General features: G+C 45.6%; 1 protein-coding gene across 17 annotated transcripts in view; it reads right to left on the bottom strand.

Annotated features, from left to right (window-relative positions):
* LOC146184297 (homeotic protein female sterile-like) overlaps positions 1-19,605 on the bottom strand; it is a 134,074-nt gene that overhangs the window by 91,118 nt on the left and 23,351 nt on the right. For 12 of the 17 annotated variants that reach the window (XM_084609348.1, XM_084609352.1, XM_084609353.1 and 9 more), the window contains 4 exons: positions 19,082-19,166; positions 18,767-18,894; positions 15,258-15,297; positions 5,584-6,154 (listed from right to left, as the gene is read on the bottom strand). In XM_084609348.1, coding sequence (XP_084465474.1) covers positions 5,584-6,154; positions 15,258-15,297; positions 18,767-18,894; positions 19,082-19,166 — 824 coding nt within the window. Of the gene's footprint in view, positions 1-5,583; positions 6,155-15,257; positions 15,298-18,766; positions 18,895-19,081; positions 19,167-19,605 lie in introns of those variants that run through there. The other 5 variants (XM_084609361.1, XM_084609359.1, XM_084609360.1 and 2 more) reach the window with 3 other exon arrangements.

The raw sequence follows: 19,605 nt of genomic DNA, 5'->3' as shown, positions 1-19,605 counted from the left end.
TGCCTAGAAAGGTCTAGATGTGAGGTGGAGTGTTTTGGATGTCTGCTTTCCTGCAGGTAGCATAGTACAGACCATATCCAAGCAGTGCTATGTGTACCTTACATCTAAGTGTAGAAGGCCCAATTCTGTCATGAATGTATTCCTCAGCCTGAGTTGTGAAGAGGGAAATGAGTTTCTCGAGTTGCCGACTTCACCGTTGCCATGGTGCATCCGGTGTATTGCTTGCTTACAGAGTTGCTCCAGTTTGTATCTGTAACTGCACCTGCGCCAGTGGCCTACTAGTTAGCCAGGTTGTAGCAGTCGGTCCAGTGGTGTTCAGTAATAGTTTGCCAGAGATTATGTAAATAGATGATATTCGAAGTGCCGCATTCAGCGTCGACGCTCCTAAGCATGAAATCTCTGAAGCATGCAGCAAACGCAATCGAACTGAGAACTGCAAAAGAGTCCCAATTATGCACGAGTGTACAGAGGCTAAAGCAGGCTGGCGAGACACTTCGCCAGCAATCACCTGCAAAGTGCCAGAATAGGGCTGTGGATCCACACCAACGCTACAGAGAATGAAAAATACAGTGCATTTTCGATAGGCTTACAGTACTAAGATCCCTGCAGTCACAGGAGAGCCTGCAGTGTGGAGACAACAGACCCTTGATATGTATAGGAACTCATTGTGGACTTATGTATCACATCATGCAAGGGGTTTTTTTTCTTTTTTTACTGACCTATAGAGCACTTTTGCTCCGGGATATACTTTTATGCATGTTCTTGGTCTTTCTTGATATCAGGGAATGGAATACAGGTTTTGGAGCTGCCGCTTCAGGAAAAGTTTCTGAAGTGCCAACTTTAAACCATATAGCCCTAGTTGTACGGTTACACAGTAGGTAGGATAATGTCAATTTCATTACTTGTACAGTTAGGCGAAAACTAAAGGAAATCATTTTGCATCAAAGCTGCGCTAATAATTTTGAAGTTGATGATAAAAGCATTACATGGCTATGCAAAAGTGCCCATCAGATAGAATTATATGGAATGTTCTGAGCTTTTATGGAGTTCACAAAAAAAAAAAAAAAAAAAATGCATGAAGGTACCTTCAAGATGCCACAATTGCCAAGTGCACTGACATCGCACAACATGCTTTACAGTGAAGGGACAACACTCTGGCAATGCCTACTAAAGAAATGAGACCCTTTATGAAGCATTACCGTCGCATTTTGAAGATTCCAAAGAGCATAAAAAAATAAAGGGCACCAGCGGGATAGTTGCTGTAAGGCTACAGTAGAATCTCGATGATACGAATTGCAAGGGAGCATGCAAAATATTTGTATCATCCCGAATTCGTATGATTCAAAACAAGTCAACATCCACATGGGAATGAATTGAAAATGAACCAAAGTTTATTATGGCGAACTACTTGCGGCCGAAAAAGTCCGTAATGCTTGTCTGCACTTTTTTGCTGTTGATGTCGCGGACAAGCTCCGCCTGAAAGGCATAAAACCGTGCCGCGGTTTCGTCGCTCACGCTGCTGGCACTTACGGTGCGGCGCAGAACGTCCAAAGCGTGAAGAGTATCTGCCTTTGACGGTGGCTGATCACACTCGTCATCAGCGTCACCATCGCTGTCAGGCTCACTTTCGCAATCATTCGCTTCATTGACCAAGTCTTCAATAGACCTCAGCCCACAGGTCGCAACATTGTCGTCCGCGGTAACGAAGTCCCGAACCGAAGCTTCAATTTCCAGATTGTCCCAGCCATCAATCGTGAGGTCTTCGTCTGGCTCTTGACAATCTCCTGCCGAAGCCGCAGCAAGTCCGATGGCAAATCCACACCTTCTAAAACAGTTCGAGATTGTGTCTGAAGTTACACTATCCCACGACATGGCTAGAAAGTGCAAAGCATCTAAGAGACTGATCCGCAAGTTTGCTTCTTTACGGTCAATTTTTGCCAGCAGACGCCTCACTAGAAGTCCTTTGAAATGATGTTTCACATTTCTAATTATCCCAGCGTCCAGTGGCTGAAGATGGCTGGTAGTGTTCGCCGGCAGGAACCCGACTTTCACGTTATTGAATGTCATTTCCTTTGGGTGGGCAGAGCACTGGTCCACGAAAAGCAAACTTTTCCGGTTTCTTGACGCCATTTTCCGATCAAGGCTTGTCAAGAACTCGCGAAAAAAATCTCCAGTCATCCACGTCTTTCGGTTGCCTTTGTAAAAGACAGGCATACGCTCCGCCGATCGGAAACACCTCGGTTTCTTCAACTTACCGAACGGTAAGCTGGAGTTTCTCTGATCCATCCGAGTTGCAGCAAAAGAGTACTGTTACTCTCTCCTTGCTTTTCTGGCCGCTCTGGCATGCCTGGCCTTTTACGCACAAACTTCTTTCTAGTTGAAGGTTGAAAAAGAGGCCCGCCTCGTCGGCATTAAATATGTCACGTGGCGCATACTCCGAAATCAGCGCCGGCAGCGTGTTCAGCCACTCATCTACAGCTGACTGATCCACTTTCTTGCCTTCACCTGAGACGACCCAGCAGACAAGTCCGTGCCGCTCCTTAAACCGGTGCAGCCCTCCCCCAGGCGCTTGGAAATTTTCAGTTCCAAGCGAAAGCGCGACGGTGTCGGCTTTTTCACGTAGCACCTTGCTGTCCACGTTGACGCCGGCCGCTGTCACTTCGCGGAACCAAGTCAGCAGAACCTCTTCCAGCTTGACATGGGTCGCTGTTTTAGCCTGCTTCACGTTCGCACCGAAGTGCTGCACATTCTTCAAGATGACATCTCGCTACCCAACAATGGTGCAGAGTGTTGACGGTGCCAACTCTAGCTCTGTTGCTAAAGGCCGTTTCACATGATGCGATTCTCGCCGCAGCAGAGTGCGATTTCAGCCGCACAGCGACAGAAGGCACGCCACTTCCGTCGCAGAGCGGCTGCGGCAGACTTCCAACATGTTGGTCGCACGCCGCTCCCGTCGCAGCGATCGTTGCGAACGAGACAGCCGCCAGCCTATGAAATTCAACCTGATGTGACTGTTGTACGTAGTTGCGTACAAATTGAAAAAGTTAAAAATGTCTATTTTGCATAAAGTGTTTTATATTTTGATAAAAAAACATAAATTAAATACTACATTTAATCTTACGCGTGTTCTACCTTTATTGTTCGTAAAATATGATGGTGCCGCCGCTCGTGCCGCATCGACAGAGATCGCTGGTGCCGCAAGCATGTGAAAGGGCTGTTGCGATTTGCGCCGCAACGACACTGCGACTGGACCAAAATTTTTCGTGCGCGTCGCACCATGTGAAACGGCCTTAAGTCGACACTCTTCTTTTCGTCGACCCTCTTCAGCACTTCAAGCTTTTCCTTAAAAGAAAGGGCTTTACGCTTCCGCGACATTTCGGCAGCAGCGAACGCTTGTGTCTTTCCAACGTTTGGGCAGTTCACGTCACAGCGAACGACAGAAAGAAGCGGCGAACGGAGAACCGGAGAACTACTGTAGCGGCAGCCAGCGTCACAGTCCTCCTGGGAACAGCCGGCGAGACAACTTTTCGATAGACCAATGAGCTGCCAGCGAATGAGTGACGTACACGACTGGGCACTTGCTTCGCCTTGGCCGTCCTTGTCTAGTGCTCGTCAGTTTGCTAAGAAAGGGAGGGGGGAGTAGGGTGACTAGTGGGGTGAGAGGCGTTGGAGAGGAGAGGCAGCGGCCGCGGTGGGTACCCTCTCCCCCTGTGAGCTCTTGCGCTGAGCTGCTCGGTGGCTTTGTGCGTTTGTACAACGTTCGTTCCTATCATTCGCGGCGGGGGGAGGGGGGGGGGGAGTTGGCGGCGGCCGCTTCGGTTATGTTACCCTCTTGAGGCCAGCCGCGCCAGCCCGCTCGCATGCACGACTGGTTTGCACGTTCGTATCAACCGCGGCAGGTTCAGAAACTATTCGTATCACCCCGAATCTTAACGTATTCTATACAATGTAGTCCGTTCAAAGCATTCTTAAAATTCGTATCATCCCGAAATTCGTACCAGCCGTAATCGTATCATCGAGATTCTACTGTACAATCGTACGCACCACTGCTTCTGGGCATTGTCGACTAATGCAAGAGGGGTGACAAATGCTGGCTACCAGGCTTCTAACCCTCCACGCCACTCTCTCTTCCATCTTGACGATGAGCGCAGTCCCTTCAAGCTTATCTTAAAGGGAGTCTAAGATAAGCTTGAAGGGACCAGAAAATTTGTTCATCTTACGAAAAGTTCGTCATAACAGAGCACCTATACAAATGATATGTGAGCAGACTAGTGGTATCCAAAAAGATGATAATAATCAAAGGGCAACGTAGGCGGATTTCTGCCAGCCAACACACAATGTCTTCGAAACTGTTTATGTTTAGTATGAACGTCCTGGGTCTGTTCCACATGCAGAGATTAAAACAAAAAATTCAGTGCAATCTCTGATGTCACTGTGCTATTTTCAGTGGGGGTATTCACAAGCAAAGCATCCCCAATAAAGCACCGTGTCACGCAGTCATTTCGGAGTTGCTAGCCCAAGATGCATACCCGGGGGTGGCAGTAGCCTCCCTCCCGCATGCTGATCGGGTCTGCCACCCCAGGATCGCACTGGGGCAAAGAATTGTCACTGCCGAGACAATGGCTCTGCACAGTGGGAGGCAATACATCTCTAGAAAAGGCCAAAAGTATGGAGTCAAGCTCTACAAAGCCTGATCTGATATCTGATGACAAAACCAGCCCCAATAATGCCGAAAATGTTGTAGTGAACTTGATGGCTGGTTTTACCGGTGTGAAATCATGACCATTCAAGATAAGTGGACAGCATCGCCAGTACGAATAAAAAATTCCCCAGGTGACGTAACCTATAAAGATTCTTTTGACTATACTACATCGTCAGTTTATTCTGGCTATACTACATCTTCAGTTTATTCTGTCCTCTGGAATAGGTCTGTTATCTGATTGATGGCACAGCTGCAGTGTTCAAGCAACCGAAAAGAGTGGATCATTGCCTCAGTGACCGTTGCACCTTTGCATGAGATTCAGCTAATATTGAAGTCTGGTCGTTAATGAGGCAATGACTCAGTCTTTTCTTTCGGTGAAAGCTGTCATCCACTTGGGTACCCACCACCTTCTCATATCTGCTATGCTGTCCCCTTATGCTTTCATCACACTAGAAACACGCCAAAGGAAACCGTAAATAAATAGATCCTTTTAAAAATACGGCCCCAGGTGAAGCTACTACACATGGCAATAAATAAGAAAGAGCGATTCAAGCGACGACTTTTGCGACCGAGTGTGATTTTTGAGTAAGCCACACAAGTACAAAAAGCCTCACTCACGCCATCTTTCAGCAGGCTGTGAGAACAGTGAGAAATGTGGGCCATGTGTGCGTCACAACACACACGAGAGTCTACTGTAGCTTTTCTAATATGAACCTCTTTTGATATATGAATTAAAGTTACGTGCATTTATCAAAACTATCTATGATAAATTTGCAGTACCAGTGTTTGCTATATCGAGGTTTGACTGTACATACTGAATTTCTCCGTGCTAGCATGATGAAATTCAGCAGAGTCTTTTCAGGCAGAAAATGGCCACCCACCTTTGTTAGCCGCTGCTGCCCTGGAGGTGGAGGCCTTGGCAGCCTTGCCCTTCTTGCCCTTGCCCTGCCCTGCACGGGGCGGCGGCAGGGGCAGGTCCGTCTCCTCCTTAGGCATCTCGGTGATCTTAGTGAGAAAAAGCTTCTCGAGCGCCTGAGCCATGAGCACCACGTCCTCACCAGGCTTGTTGTACACGTAGCAGTTGGTGAACATGGTCTTGAAGTCCTCGATGCACTCCTGGGCCGATGAGTAGTAACAATGCTCGAGCCGCTTCTTGATGGTGCCCAGGTCCATGGGGTGACGAATGATGCGGTGGTAGTCAGGCAGATTTAACTTGACGGTGTCCACTGGCTGCTGGAAAGGCCACGCAAACTGGTGCTTCCACAGCGCCTTCATCACCACCTTCAGGAGGTGCTGGAGCTGGTTGGTGGTGCGCTGCCGCCGCGTGGCCGGAGGCACAAACGGCGGCTGCACCACCCCATTGATAGGCTCCAGGACAGCGGCCTCTTCCCGGAGAGATCCGCCTACACTGCTGCCCAGGCTGCTGCTGTTGCAGCTTGGCTCGGTCCCGCTCTGCATGCCCCACAAATTTGCCCATTTATTAAGACTGAAGCACCTGTGGCCTGCAGTAACCTCGTGAGAAAACATGCCCAATGACGCACAAAATAAGGAAGACAGCACGTGACACCAAGCGACTCTTTCACCAACATGACACACTCTGGAAAGATGCACACAGTCTCTGCTACGCCGCTGATCCTCACGGGAACATCTGGAATTTGGACAGTGGCAAGGTTCCACTGCTTCAAAGGACAGAAATACAACGTTACGGAGATGCACTAATGCACAAACCAGCACACCTCCATAATGCAGACTTTGTGTGCATCTTTCATAGCTCTACGCACTTTCGATCATGGTTATTCAACTAGTTTCCAAACATGCCTAATAATTCTGCAATTACCGAGCCATAAATATATTGCACACATGAAGAGTTCACTCGGCCCAAATGAATGCTTTGGCTCAATCAACATTACACTAGCTGCCCACATGACCCTATCGGGCTCAAATGCATTGGCTCTTTTGTATGCGTTTTTGTTTAACTAGTATGATGCTCCGCTCCAGATTGGCTCCTGCAATCCTTTCTTGCCACCAACACACCTCCAATGGCGCCACTAGTCACAAACCCCTCCTCGAGTGGACATTCACGCCTCGAATAGTAAGGGGCAAACGAGAGATCCGGTACTCAAAGAGCCAGCCAGTTGGAAATATAGACCAAGAAAAAAAAAAGGACGGCAACTAGACAGGATCACCGAGTTGATTTAGAAGGTCCCTGGACAAGTATATGGGGCAAAGGGACGAAAACAAATAAGGCACGGATGATTCTGAGGCAGTAGAGCTGCTGATGGCCAGTGACCAGAAAGCCTATTAAGTGGATCCATGCCAACAAAGGCCCAAATACATAATGGGTGCAGTCCCAAATAGTAATAGATTACAAACTGGAACCTGCGAAAAACTAAAGGGGTGAAGTTCCAGCAGGTGATGCATGTTATCATTATGCATGTGATAATGCATGTGAGCATTATCAGCTGAAATTCACCAACAGAATGCACCAATTTGAAAAAAAAAAACATGTTGCGGTGCCTCAGTAGTTTGGACGCTCGTCTGCTGAACCCAAGAACGTGGAATCGACTCCTAGCTGCAGCAGCTGCTTTTCGATGGAGGCGAAAAGCAAGGCAAAAAAGAACCTCAGGTGGTCGAAAAATCTGGAGATATCCCCTATGGTGTCTCTCACAGCCCGAGTAACCACGGGGTGTTAAAACCCATAAACTAAGACCAAACCTTTGCAAAAAGGTGGAACTTATACGAATGGTGCACTTTCGCTGTGCCTGTCCGTGCCTGTACGAATTGCGAAGAAGTCGTGGGAGGCAGTAGCTGGCTGCTGACATGGCCGAGCACAAACAGGACATAGGCCTCTCATAGGGGAGGGTGACATCACAATCAGCCTGCCAAAACCCTTGCATTCACTTTATCCCTAGGCCACACAGGCATGTTTATACAGCTCAGTTAAAGTAGGGCCTTATATGTTGGCTGGCAGCTTACGCTACCGCGTCATCGAGAAGGTGGGAGTGAAAACAAAGAAAGAGGTGCTGTAGTGGAGGGCTTAGGACCACCACGCGCCATAGAAGCTTTTGCCTCATCGCACTTTAGTGGTCAAAAGTGCCCCTGAAACCATGGAGTAAACTACTATGTGCAAGAGCCATGTCTTTACTTTCAAGCTAAACCTAGCCATAGCCATGCAGATAGCTCTTGCGTAACTCCAGGTTTAACCCCAAGCTAAACTACAGCAATTGTGTTTTTTTTTTTTTTTTTTTTCATTATTGTTCACTTTTCATAGTGTGTTCTTCAGTTTTGGCAGCAAGCCAAAATCATCCTTTGACGAGCTCCTATGGGGGTGGCACATTCAGTAAACTAGGCAAAGTGCCAAGATGCTGCAGGCCTAGCTGCACAAACATATGCCTAGAAAGCCAGCAAGCACTCCAAGCACTGGAGAGGAACGTAGTAGCCTCAACACAAACATTCCTACTGAAATGCCATAGAGAAAGTAAGACCTTCAGATGCCCAGGCGATTGGATGACGGAGGATGAATGCAAAGATGCCTCACCCCTCTCGCAACCCACAAACAACTGCATTTCAAACATGCAAGTTTTCTAAACCTTGCATGGCATAATCTCACCGTGATTTACTAGGACAATCCACTATCACGGAATTGCCAGACTACGCACACAATAGACCTTCCAATGGTCGGAGGGATGTACGATAAAATTTCATGTCTCAATAAATATGGAGTAAATATGGCATCCCTACTGGCAGCCAGCCCTCCATAATAATCTTCATAACATTGCCCAGTATGATGCAGCACTGCTAAATGTGGCAGACGCTTTGATTTTGTTGCCATCGATCTTCTTTTTGCAATACCTTTAAAGCTCAATGCGAGTTGTGCGGATTCACATAGCTTCTTCACATTTCGATATTAGCTACTCGAGTGGATCGTCCGGCAAGTAGAGCATAATTGAGCTTGGCCTGTAATAAGACTTAATTCACATGGACCCCAGTGAGACTGGCAGTCATGAAGCGCACAATTTACAAAAATGTCAAGTCTCATGAAAAAGTTCCAGAACTTCACCTGCCTCCTCGCAAGTGCTTGCTTCAAACCTAAAAAACATTCACATCAGGCCGAACATACCATGCAGCCCATTGACTTGGCACAGAGTATTTATTGACTGCACAATTCCCTTTAGCCCGCTTTTAAGACGTCCGACAAACATTGCTGTTCTGATACTCTCGTAATGCTATTCTGATAAGTCGTAAGGCATACTTTCAAGATGACCACTTTTTGTTGCTGCAACAATTGCTAGCCCATAAGGCTGTTCTATATTATAGTAAGTCTACCTCCAAGTATTGTCCAACGTTTGAAAACTGCCGCTATTGTTTGTGTGGCAATTTGGCAATAGGGTAAAAAGTAATCTGCAATGTGCGCGAGCTTTTTTTTAGCATCTGAGAATCAATGAAGTTCATTAGCTTGTAATACTGCTCAGTGCATACTTGTTGCAAACAAGGTTTTACTGCAGTAATTTCTGGCCAAGTAGCAATAGTGCACTATTAAGCTCCTCCATCAAGCTGAAACTAAAATAAAATCAAATGGATAGCAGATACAGCTCATTCAATATTGCGATAGACATGAAACAGTTCATAACCACCTACGATGCCACTGCATTGTTGGCATCTACACCCGTAATATCTGCACAATGACGCAGGTTTTGCGTGACATTTGCAAATAGCGTTAGCACAAAAAAGGAGTGTTTAGATAGAGCACAGCTTACATGAACACGACGGGACATTCGCTGTATGAAACGTTCCTGCAAATGTATGTGCCGCAAAGATTTCACCAAACACTTCAGTAATCTGAAGGTGCCCCGAACAAACCCCTTGCAGTGTGTTTAGACACAGCACAGCTTACGTGAACACGGTAGGAAATTCGATGCTCCAAATGTTCCTGCAAATGTACATCCCGTAACGGTGTACCGAACACTGCTGCCAAAAACCAACCCCTTAGCGTGTTTAGACACAGCACAGCTTACGTGAACATGATGGGCTGTTCGATGCGCTGAGCGTTCCTGCAAATGTTCATCCCATAAAGGTGTACCAATCACTGCCGTAATTTGAGGGACCCCGAAACGGCCCTTTACATTGTGTTTAGACACAGCACAGCTTACGTGAACATAATGAGACGTTCGAAGTCCCGAACGTTCCTGCAAATGTGCATCCCATAAAGGTGTACCAAACACTGCAGTAATTTGAAGGGGCCCCGAACCAACCCCTTACAGTGTGTTTAGACAGAGCACAGCTTACGTTAACATCACCGGATATTCTATGTGCCAAACGTTCCTGCAAATGTACATCCCAAAAAGGTGTACCAAACACTATGGTAATTAGAAGGGGCCCCCAACCAACCCCTTAAAATGTGTTTAGACACAGCAGAGCTTACGTGAACCTGGCGAGATGCGCGATGCCCCGAACGTTCCTGCAAATGTACGTCCCATAAAGGTGTACCACACACTGCCGTAATTTGAAGGGCGATAGAGCAAAGCTTACATGAACATTGTGGGACGTTCGATGTGTTACACGTTCCTGCAAATGTACATCCCATAAAGGTGTGCCAAACATTGCCGTAATTTGAAGGGCCCGGAAACAACCCTTTAGTGTGTTTAGACACAGCACAGCTTACGTGGACATTGCGAGATGTTCGATGTGCAGAACGTTCCTGCAAATGTACATTCCATGAAGGTGTCCCAAATACTGCCGTAATTTGAGGGGCCCCGAACCAACCCCTTACAATGTGTTTAGATAGAGCACAGCTTACATTAACATTGCGGGATGCTTGACGTCCTGAACGTTCCTGCAAATGCCCATCCCATAAAGGTGTACCAAACACTACCGCAATTTGAAGGGCCCTGAACAACTCTTTACAGTGTTTAGATAGAGCATAGCTTACATTATCACGGGATGCTCGGTGTGCCGAACGTTCCTGCAAATGCACATCCCATAAAGGTGTACCAAACACTGCCACAATTTGAAGGGCCCTGAACAACTCCTTACGGTGTGTTTAGATAGAGCATAGCTTACATTATCATGGGATGCTCGGTGTGCCGAACGTTCCTGCAAATACACATCCCATAAAGGTGTACCAAACACTGCCGCAATTTGAAGGGCCCTGTACAACTCCTGTGTGTTTAGATAGAGCATAGCTTACATTATCACGGGATGCTCGGTGTGCCGAACGTTCCTGCAAACATACATCCCATAAACGTGTACCAAACACTGCCGTAACTTGAAGGGCCCGGAAACGACCCTTTAGTGTGTTCAGACACAGCACAGCTTACATGAAGATGGTGATTTGTTCGATGTCCCGAATGTTCCTGCAAATGTACATCCCAGTAGGTGTGCCAAATACTGCCGTAATTTGAAGGGCCCCGAAACAACCCCTTACGGTGTGTTTAGATAGAGCACAGCTTACATTAACACTGCGGGATGTTCGATTTTCCAGACGTTCCTGCAAATATACATCCCATAAAGGTGTACCTAACAATGGCATAATTTGAAGGGCCCTGAAACAACCCCTTAGTGTGTTTACACACAGTACAGCTTACGTGAACATGGCGAGATGTTCTATGTTCCGAACGTTCCTGCAAATGTACGTCCCATAAAGATGTACTAAACACTGCCATAATTTGAAGGGCCCCAAAACAACCCCTTAATGCGTTCACACACAGCATAGCTTACGTGAACATGGCGGGACGTTCGATGTCCCGAACGTTCCTGCAAATGTACATCCCATAAAGGTGTACCAAACACTGCATTAATATGAAGGGGCCCCGAACCAACCCCTTACGGTGTATTTTAGATAGAGCACAGCTTACGTGGTCATTGCGAGTTGTTTGATGTCCCAAACGTTCCTGCAAATGTATGTCCCATAAAGGTGTACTAAACTAATTTGAAAGGGCTGCGAAGCAACGTCACCCTTATGATTCCTTACGCATGCAGCAACAGCACACAAGTCCATCCACTGTCGTTACGTGAACACAATATTGACAAAGTACCGCATATATGCGTGTAATGGCTGCAATTTTTTCCCAAAAAACTTGCGGTGAAAATTGGGAATGCGGCTATACGCTGATAAAAATCAATTTCTTCAGTGGTGTTTGCCTTTATTAAACTAAAGTACTTGTACGGCTAATTATAAGCCTATAAGGCAGAGAAGCACAAACACGATCGATATGTTCCAATTCCAAAACGGCTGCAGAATGAGGTAAAAGCACCAACAAGCAAGAAATGGTTCCATGCACTGGCTCTTGGCTGTTCACAATGTCTTCATTAGGGCACCAAGTTTTGCAGTTTTGGGTGTGACCCCCGGAAGCAATGAAAAAAATCCAAAATTTGTGAAGTATACCTGATGGAGCTGACAACTTTCTTGACATTTTCTCAATTTGCTCTACAAAGTTAAGGGTACAGATGGCCGTTACACATGAATATGCAGTAATTAAATTTCTTGGCATCCAAAGCGTACTGCTTGGGATTCAAACAGGCTGCATATATCTCCTGTACAATGAGTTTCAAGAGAAGGATCCAAATGCATCCAAAAGCCTATGTCTTGCAGTGGAAACAGGCTGAAGGTATTTGATCTAGGCTGCTATCAAGTGAGCTTTTCACTAATAGAGCGTTAAATTGCAGATGTGCAATGCCTTGCGCTAGTAGTGAAGGCTATAGGTGGTCATTGATACATGGACAAAAACAAGCTTAATATGCTGACTGGTGTGGAATGCTTGCACATTAAAAGAAATCCTTGTTTAGTAACTCCATTTCTGAGCTGGCGCTATGCACCAGGTAGGACCACATACCATAAAAACCTGCATAGATATTATGACATTTTTTTCCCCACATTTTGTCACGTCAAGTTTCTGCTTCGCATTATATGTGAATCCGAACAAATTTCAGCTTACATTTGCAGTTCCAGTCTTATTACTTTTCAGCACTATCAGTATCAAGCTCCTAAGAGGTGCTATCTAGCAGTGGCATCAGATGACTGTTTCGGTGGTTTAGTTTCCCCCTGCTGATGTCGCGGCCCTCGTGACCACAGTGCTCGTGACGCCCACACTGCCAAAAGCAGCACTTGGCACATTGCACAGGTCCCTCATGGGCCTGTGCACGTCATACAGCCGGATGGTAACTTGGCAGAGGCACTCACGTGAGATGGTACTATCTGCCTGCCAGTCTGATACACTGCTTAGCTTTGAGGAGAGGTCCAGGGCCCCTTCGCAGCTCTTTTTACAGCGTTATACAGGGTCAGAACATGAAGTTTCAAGCTGCTACATCTCAGCGTTATTTCAGCAAGTAACGGCGCTTGCACATTGGTGCAAATGTTCTGTCCAAGACAAGATTCCACGACTTGCCCGTTGATTGAAGCCAGGTTGCTTGAACTTCTGACGGGCCTTGAGCAATATTTTCATTTTTAAGGAGCTCTGCAAGTGTCGAAGGCAGAGAGTGGCATGTGTTCACTCTCACTTGGTCCAAAAATATGATTATGCTGCAGCCACGCAGCCAACTTCCCCTTTTTTTTTTTTTGTAATGAGGAGGCAGAAAAATCTTTCCTACTGTTTTAGGAAGGGGGAGGGGGGGCTGCGTGGTGCGTTTTTATGATCAGGCAGGGCTACTTGTCTGTCTCACTTACTTGCAAAAAATTATCCTTCAGATGCAAGAGCATAAAACAAGTATACACCTGAACTGTGTAGCATACAAAGACCAGTAAAAGAAACAAAACACTCAGCATTAATGTTAGTTATATGGGGTTTTCAGGCGCATAAGCAACGGCGGCTATCATGCGTCAGACGTAAGGTTAGATGATCAGATGTCTAGGGTTATGATACTTAAATTTGATTTAAAACATTGGCTTTCTTCAGAAATGCGCAAACAATAAAAAAATCAACGAGTGCTTGTTCGCCTAAAAGCAATGCAGGGTGAAATGGAATGTGTTCGTTGTAAAATGTAATGTTGTAAACTGTGAGCTCGTCACCACAAATTTCACACACAGGTTTGTCTTTTTTCATTAGCAGGAAATTATGGGTGATGTGCGTGTGTCCTATGTGTAAATAACAAAATTACTTTGATGGATCGTTTTTGTTGTTGGCATGATTGCCATTCTTTTAATATGGGTTTTCGAAAATGAAGCTTCTTATTTAGTTCAGTTTCCCAAGCGGCCTGCCACTTAGCTCTCAGTTTGCAGTGCACTAATTTCACACAATTTCTGTGTGGCCCGTTAATTTGCTATATTTGCACATTTTTTGCCCGTGCAGCACGCAACAGCATTTTTGGAGTTTACTGCAGTGTTCTTGATGCTCTCGTCTAATATTTTCTGGACGGCAACATAAATAGCGTAGCACTCTGCTGTAAAAATTGATGCACATTGAGGCAGTCATATTATTTTCTGTTTTATCTTGTACTATTGCACTACCAACATAGTCTAGTTTTTGAGCCATCTGTATAAAATGCAATGTAATTTTTATATCTTTATTTTAATGCCAAGTATTTTATATGCTCATGTAGTGTGTTTTCCGAAACTGTGTTACTGTGAGGTCGGAAACTGTTGGGAGGGTGTACCATGGTGGTTTATTTCTTGAGGCAATACTTGGCATTTCACTAATGTCTAAGTCTTGGCACATTTGTTCAAAGCACATGAGAAGCAGCTTAATCAACCAGGGCTTGTTGGTGAAGATTGTTCTACATGGACATTTCATGACTATTGAACGTTTTGGCTGGGAGCGGGTTAGTGCGGTTCTTCTATCTTATAGGGCAGATTCATTTGTTTCTACATAAAGGCTGGCTATTAGAGACGTTCGGTACGCACCAGATGGCAACCGTGAACCAAGATTTTGTATGGAATCAAGTCGCTTCAAGTAGGATGGTCTGGCGGCAAGACCTTATATTAAGAGGATCATGCAATACCAGTCAAGTTCTCATCAGCTTAGTGTAGTGCCATCGACACGATGGCACACGGGTAAGAGCCATAAAAGTGTAGAAAAAAAATTACAAGAAACTTTAGCAACTAAATAGTGAAAGGCGATAGCCTGAGTGCCGCATTCTGCTACGCAATTGGCACTATTTAGTACTTAAAAAATTAACTGATTAGGCATTAAGTAGGTGACTGATAAATCATTAATTGAATCATCTAATTAGTCATTAATTATTAATTGATAATTGATTGGCATATGGCCATATAAGGCACGCATTCACGCATACTGTGGTGATGCTCTGTGATTGGTCGAGACCTCTATGACGTCATCACGTCTCGGCCAATCAGAGCCGCCGCAAAAGCAGGACACATTTTGTCCACGCCAGCATGAGCCATTATAGGCTTTCGCCTTAAGATGTAGTTAAGCACTTCAGCCCTGATTACATTGTATAGGCATAATCTTGATGCCAGCTCACATTAGCGCAGTGCTTATTAAAATATTTTGACACTACAGCGTAAGCATTTCTGAAAAAAAAAAAAAAAAAATTGTCACTGGTTCAAAAAACAAACCGCAACACTAGTTATCCAGAGAAAATCCAGCATTCAAGAACTCACCATTTCGTTGCGGCTGCTATTGTCCTGGGCACCTCCCATACTGAAAAAGAAGAAAAGGGGATTACATGCTAGCCACAAAGCATGGCAACCACAGCAGATTTTCACAATTCAAGGATCACAATTGTACCATCCTACCTATGCACTTACAGGTCCTCCACCTTTCACTTATATTAAAACATGCTTTCCACCTTTCACTTATATTAAAACATGCTCCTAAAAAAGGCTCCATGTTGGAAAGCCAACCATGCACAAAAATGATTTATGACCAGCGTTTACAGCACCCTGAAAAAAATCTGCTGTCGCGACTGCTGGTCAGGTAACGAGAAACAGGAAGTATGTTCCCAAAGAGGACTCATATTTGTCAAGTGGCAGCCTTTGCAGCTATGCAGCAGGCCAAGTCCTAAATGGCACAACACTAGCCGGAAGCAGATACCTTCAGGCAACCAGTGGCCAAGACACACAAGGTTCTAAGAAATTAACAACGCATATCTGTATGATCAATTGGCACACCCTATAAGGTTATTTGCCCCCCAGCTTCAGTGGGAAAGCTCATATGCTAGCTCTGGCAAAACAGCAATACAGCACATCCTACCTCAAAAGCAAGCCACGAATTCCCCAGTACTGCTACATGTTGCCCAGCTACCAGGCACTACTGTTAGCTGCCTTTGTCAAAAGCCCAGTGTGTTTGATTGTGGTTTGTGCAACATGTTATGCAATGGGGGCATTCCAGGCTTTTGTAGACGAAAGGAACTCAACTTCTGCAGATGCTGCACACGTGTTATTACATGCCTTAGAAGCCAAATCATTTGACTGTACTTATGTTGGCCTTTCCACCCTAACATTTTCAGCTACTAAATATATGCAACAAGTGCCAAAAGTTGTGGAACAACAAAAGTAACCATAAAAGGCTAAGTTCCAAACCACACCGGCTTATTCCCTATGTCTTCTGTACAATTCAAAGAAACATAGACAAAGCTTTACTGATCTATAGGAGATGTGCTTGATCAAGGCACAAGACGACAGCTACACCTACTATCTATTGAGTAAGGCTGCACCTACTGGAGCACACCATGTCGCTAACAACTTGGGCAGTAGCAGGGAAGCTACCAAGTGTGCCCCTGCTGCTGACTCAAAATTCTGGATTTCATACCCTCTACTACACCTCTTGCCAGACCTGAAACTTATTTTCAATGATATTAGCGCCGACTACATGCTCCCATCGCCTGCTGCAAGTAACCCCCAACAGCGCTGCTTCAGTTTCACAGCCACAACTTTGAGTCATTCCACACCAGACATACCATAAATTGCACTTCGCCCTCCCAGAAAACCTGCACAAAAGCTATGGCTCTTTATCACGCTGTCGAAATTAATCTCCCTTTCACCAAAACTAGCCAAGTTTTCTATCGTTTTTATAGACTCTGAAATATTCCTGAATAAGGCTACCGCATTGCTTTTTTAAAATCAGCATACATTGCAGCAAAAAATGTTTTATATTATTATTTTTCGGCTTCATTTAAGCCGCAACCATAGCATTCTTGCATTTTCTTCAGAAAATGCAGGCAAGTTTTGAGTGATAAATGCTTTTTCAACTGTCTTGTGCATATACTGAGGCCTGTGCATTTTCTTTTCCTTCTTCCTACAGCCACAACAACAACAACAATGGTTCTGTATGAAACTACAACCCTCAGCTGTGGGGGGAGAATCCTTAGTTTTTCTTGTGTTATGAGACAGCCCAGTCTCCAATATGGCAGCCCCCTTACTGTTTGGTAAAAATGCCTGAACTAAGAATAAAAAAAAAAATCTTGAAGCAGCAAAATAGATTTGTCGCATGCACAGCCATAAATTGTTGAGCTGGTCAGAGTAATAAAAATACAAAGTGCGGCCCTCTTAGATATCAACCATGTTGCTATTACAATCGGCAATTTTTTCTTAAACAATTTTCACCTTAAGCAAGAAACTTTTGAAGCTGAATGGAACCGCCCGTAACACCACTGCCCTGGACTGAACTGCACAACGGCAACAGGTCGAACTTGTGCTGCGATATATACGTAGGCATTCACAATTCCTCACTGATCATAGTCTGACACAGTGCTGTGTTTACATGAGCAACTGTGCCCACCGTGTTAAGTGACACAGCTTGCCTTGTTCCTTTTCCACCTCCCAACCCAAGCCAGCACACTTCAGCAGGAAATACATAAAAAAGCCTCCTGCAGTACTTGCTGAGCGATCAGTGCAGTCAGCTACTTAAGTGTTCTTACATTAAATTTGCACTACGATCAGTGCAGTCAGCTACTTAAGTGTTCTTACATTAAATTTGCACTACGCCACACGGAAGAAAAATTCCCAGTAAATATGAAAAAGAGAATGCGGTGAGCATCACAAGTTGATTGGTGTCCACAAAGTCTGCTTATTTCATTAAATGATCAATTGAAAGTGCACTGTCTGAAACAATATACCGATAGACGGCCATACATTTGTACAGAAGTAGCAAAATGGTTGGCTAGTGTGACGATTAATGCGGACACTGCGAAGGTGCCCAACAGTCTGCCCACAAATCTCTGACTTGGCAAAGACTGCTGCGAAACGATGTGATACTCCTCTCCCCCCCTCCCCGCATCTTATTTTCCGATGAAAGCCAACAAAAATAACTGGACAAACGCATGATGTGGCTAGAACCAGAATGACACTGACTGCTGTAGTGCAAATCTCCTCTAAGTTAGAAAGGGCTATGCTGAAATGTAGGAGACAGCAGCTCAGTTAAGTGCCTCCTCCTGTAGGGGGCACTACTTGCCAGTCACATGACAAATGCATTTCTACTGTCACTACCTCCAGGCCATACGAGTCATTCTGCAGCCATGAATAAGGGTCCCCAGTGTCTGCACCTGAGCATGTATGAAAATGAGCAAGCTCATCCATGCTGCTGAAACAAGCCCACTGCCAGCAAGACTTGTGACAACGGTAGTGGAAGGCTCCTAGTTGGTTTCAAACAGATGGGAATAACACTCCACTGCGCACTTGCGCATTCAGACTTCACAGTGATCAGAGTGAGCCATCATGGCACTGCCTGATGCATGCCCAGTTTTGACACTCATACAGTGCTGCAGGTATACCGCCAGGATAATACACGTGCTCTATTGGCGTCAGTGAGGTCGCCCTTGACCTGTTCGCATGAAATGGAATGTTTCTCAGAACTGGAAACCAGTAGGTGCAATGCATGACCAGTGCTGATAACAGGTCGCTGAATAAAACGGACCACTCTGCCCACACTGCAAATAAAAAAAAGGATTGTTAGGGTGAGCCCAAATATGCCTTTCGTGCACTGCAAAAATCACATTGGGTTTCGAACGTACAAACACCCAAGACAGCGGGGGAAAGTAACAATAGTGTCCTGCCAGTGGAATGACCAATGTCCCCAATAACCTGCCAGCCATCACTGCTCGACAACATAGCAGATTCATCTCCTGCATAGTAAAGAATAGCCACTACCTTAGATGAAAACAATTACATACTATTCAGAGCCTGCAAGCCTACCGGATTCGTCAGCGTCCCCATTAACACTGGCTTGCCTTGTGAAATACGCAGCATTTACAAAGTTGCCAAGTTTCAGCTCTTTCCCAGCCACCTTGCCCAGCTTCACCTGCAGGGAACAGCACAAGCATAGAAAAAATGGAAAGATGCAAAGAACAGATAAAGACCTTTGGAAGAACATGTTTCCGAAAATGAATAAGAGCAGCAGTCATGCAAGCACCCAGAAACCAGACCCACAGTCGGCACAGAGGAATAGAAAAAGGGGGGGCAAGAAAAGCAAAGCAGGGTGTTCGTACCGCGGTTTCTCTAAGTGCCTCTTGGGACATTTCCGAGCGCACCTTCCTTACGGGGAAGGAGCAATCTGGAGACGTGCAGCACAACCTACAGAGCAGCCAGGAACGGGGCAGGGGGAGGGGAAAGACAAAAGAAGGACACCGCATCAGGGGGCTGTCGTCACATCGGTTGCTGCAAGCACTGCCAAACAAGGCTCTCCATGGCCATGCCGACAGTTTCCACCGGGAGATTTGAGGACAAAATCCCCAGGAGAAAGCATCTGCTCGACCGCAGGCACCACACACACACACACCTCCCCAGTTAAGCTCAACAAGAATGATGTATGGACCTAACTTCCACACTGCACCCACATCCAATTCCCACTCCACCAGACTGCACAACAATCTTTAAATTAGAAATCCCCAGCAAATGTAGCAAAAAAAAGTTATAACTGGAGAAAGAGTCAACCCAGCGATGCGGATTCTTGGCACAATGCACACAGTCAGTCAGTGGTCATGCCAATGGTTTCAGGTTGGAGACTCGAGGC

Source organism: Amblyomma maculatum, chromosome 7 (genome assembly GCF_055883805.1).
Source record: "Amblyomma maculatum isolate TAMU_Amacu chromosome 7, ASM5588380v1, whole genome shotgun sequence".
Lineage (NCBI taxonomy): Eukaryota > Metazoa > Arthropoda > Arachnida > Ixodida > Ixodidae > Amblyomma > Amblyomma maculatum.
Note: the sequence above shows the minus strand (reverse complement) of the source record. Positions and strands in the feature narration are given on the sequence as shown.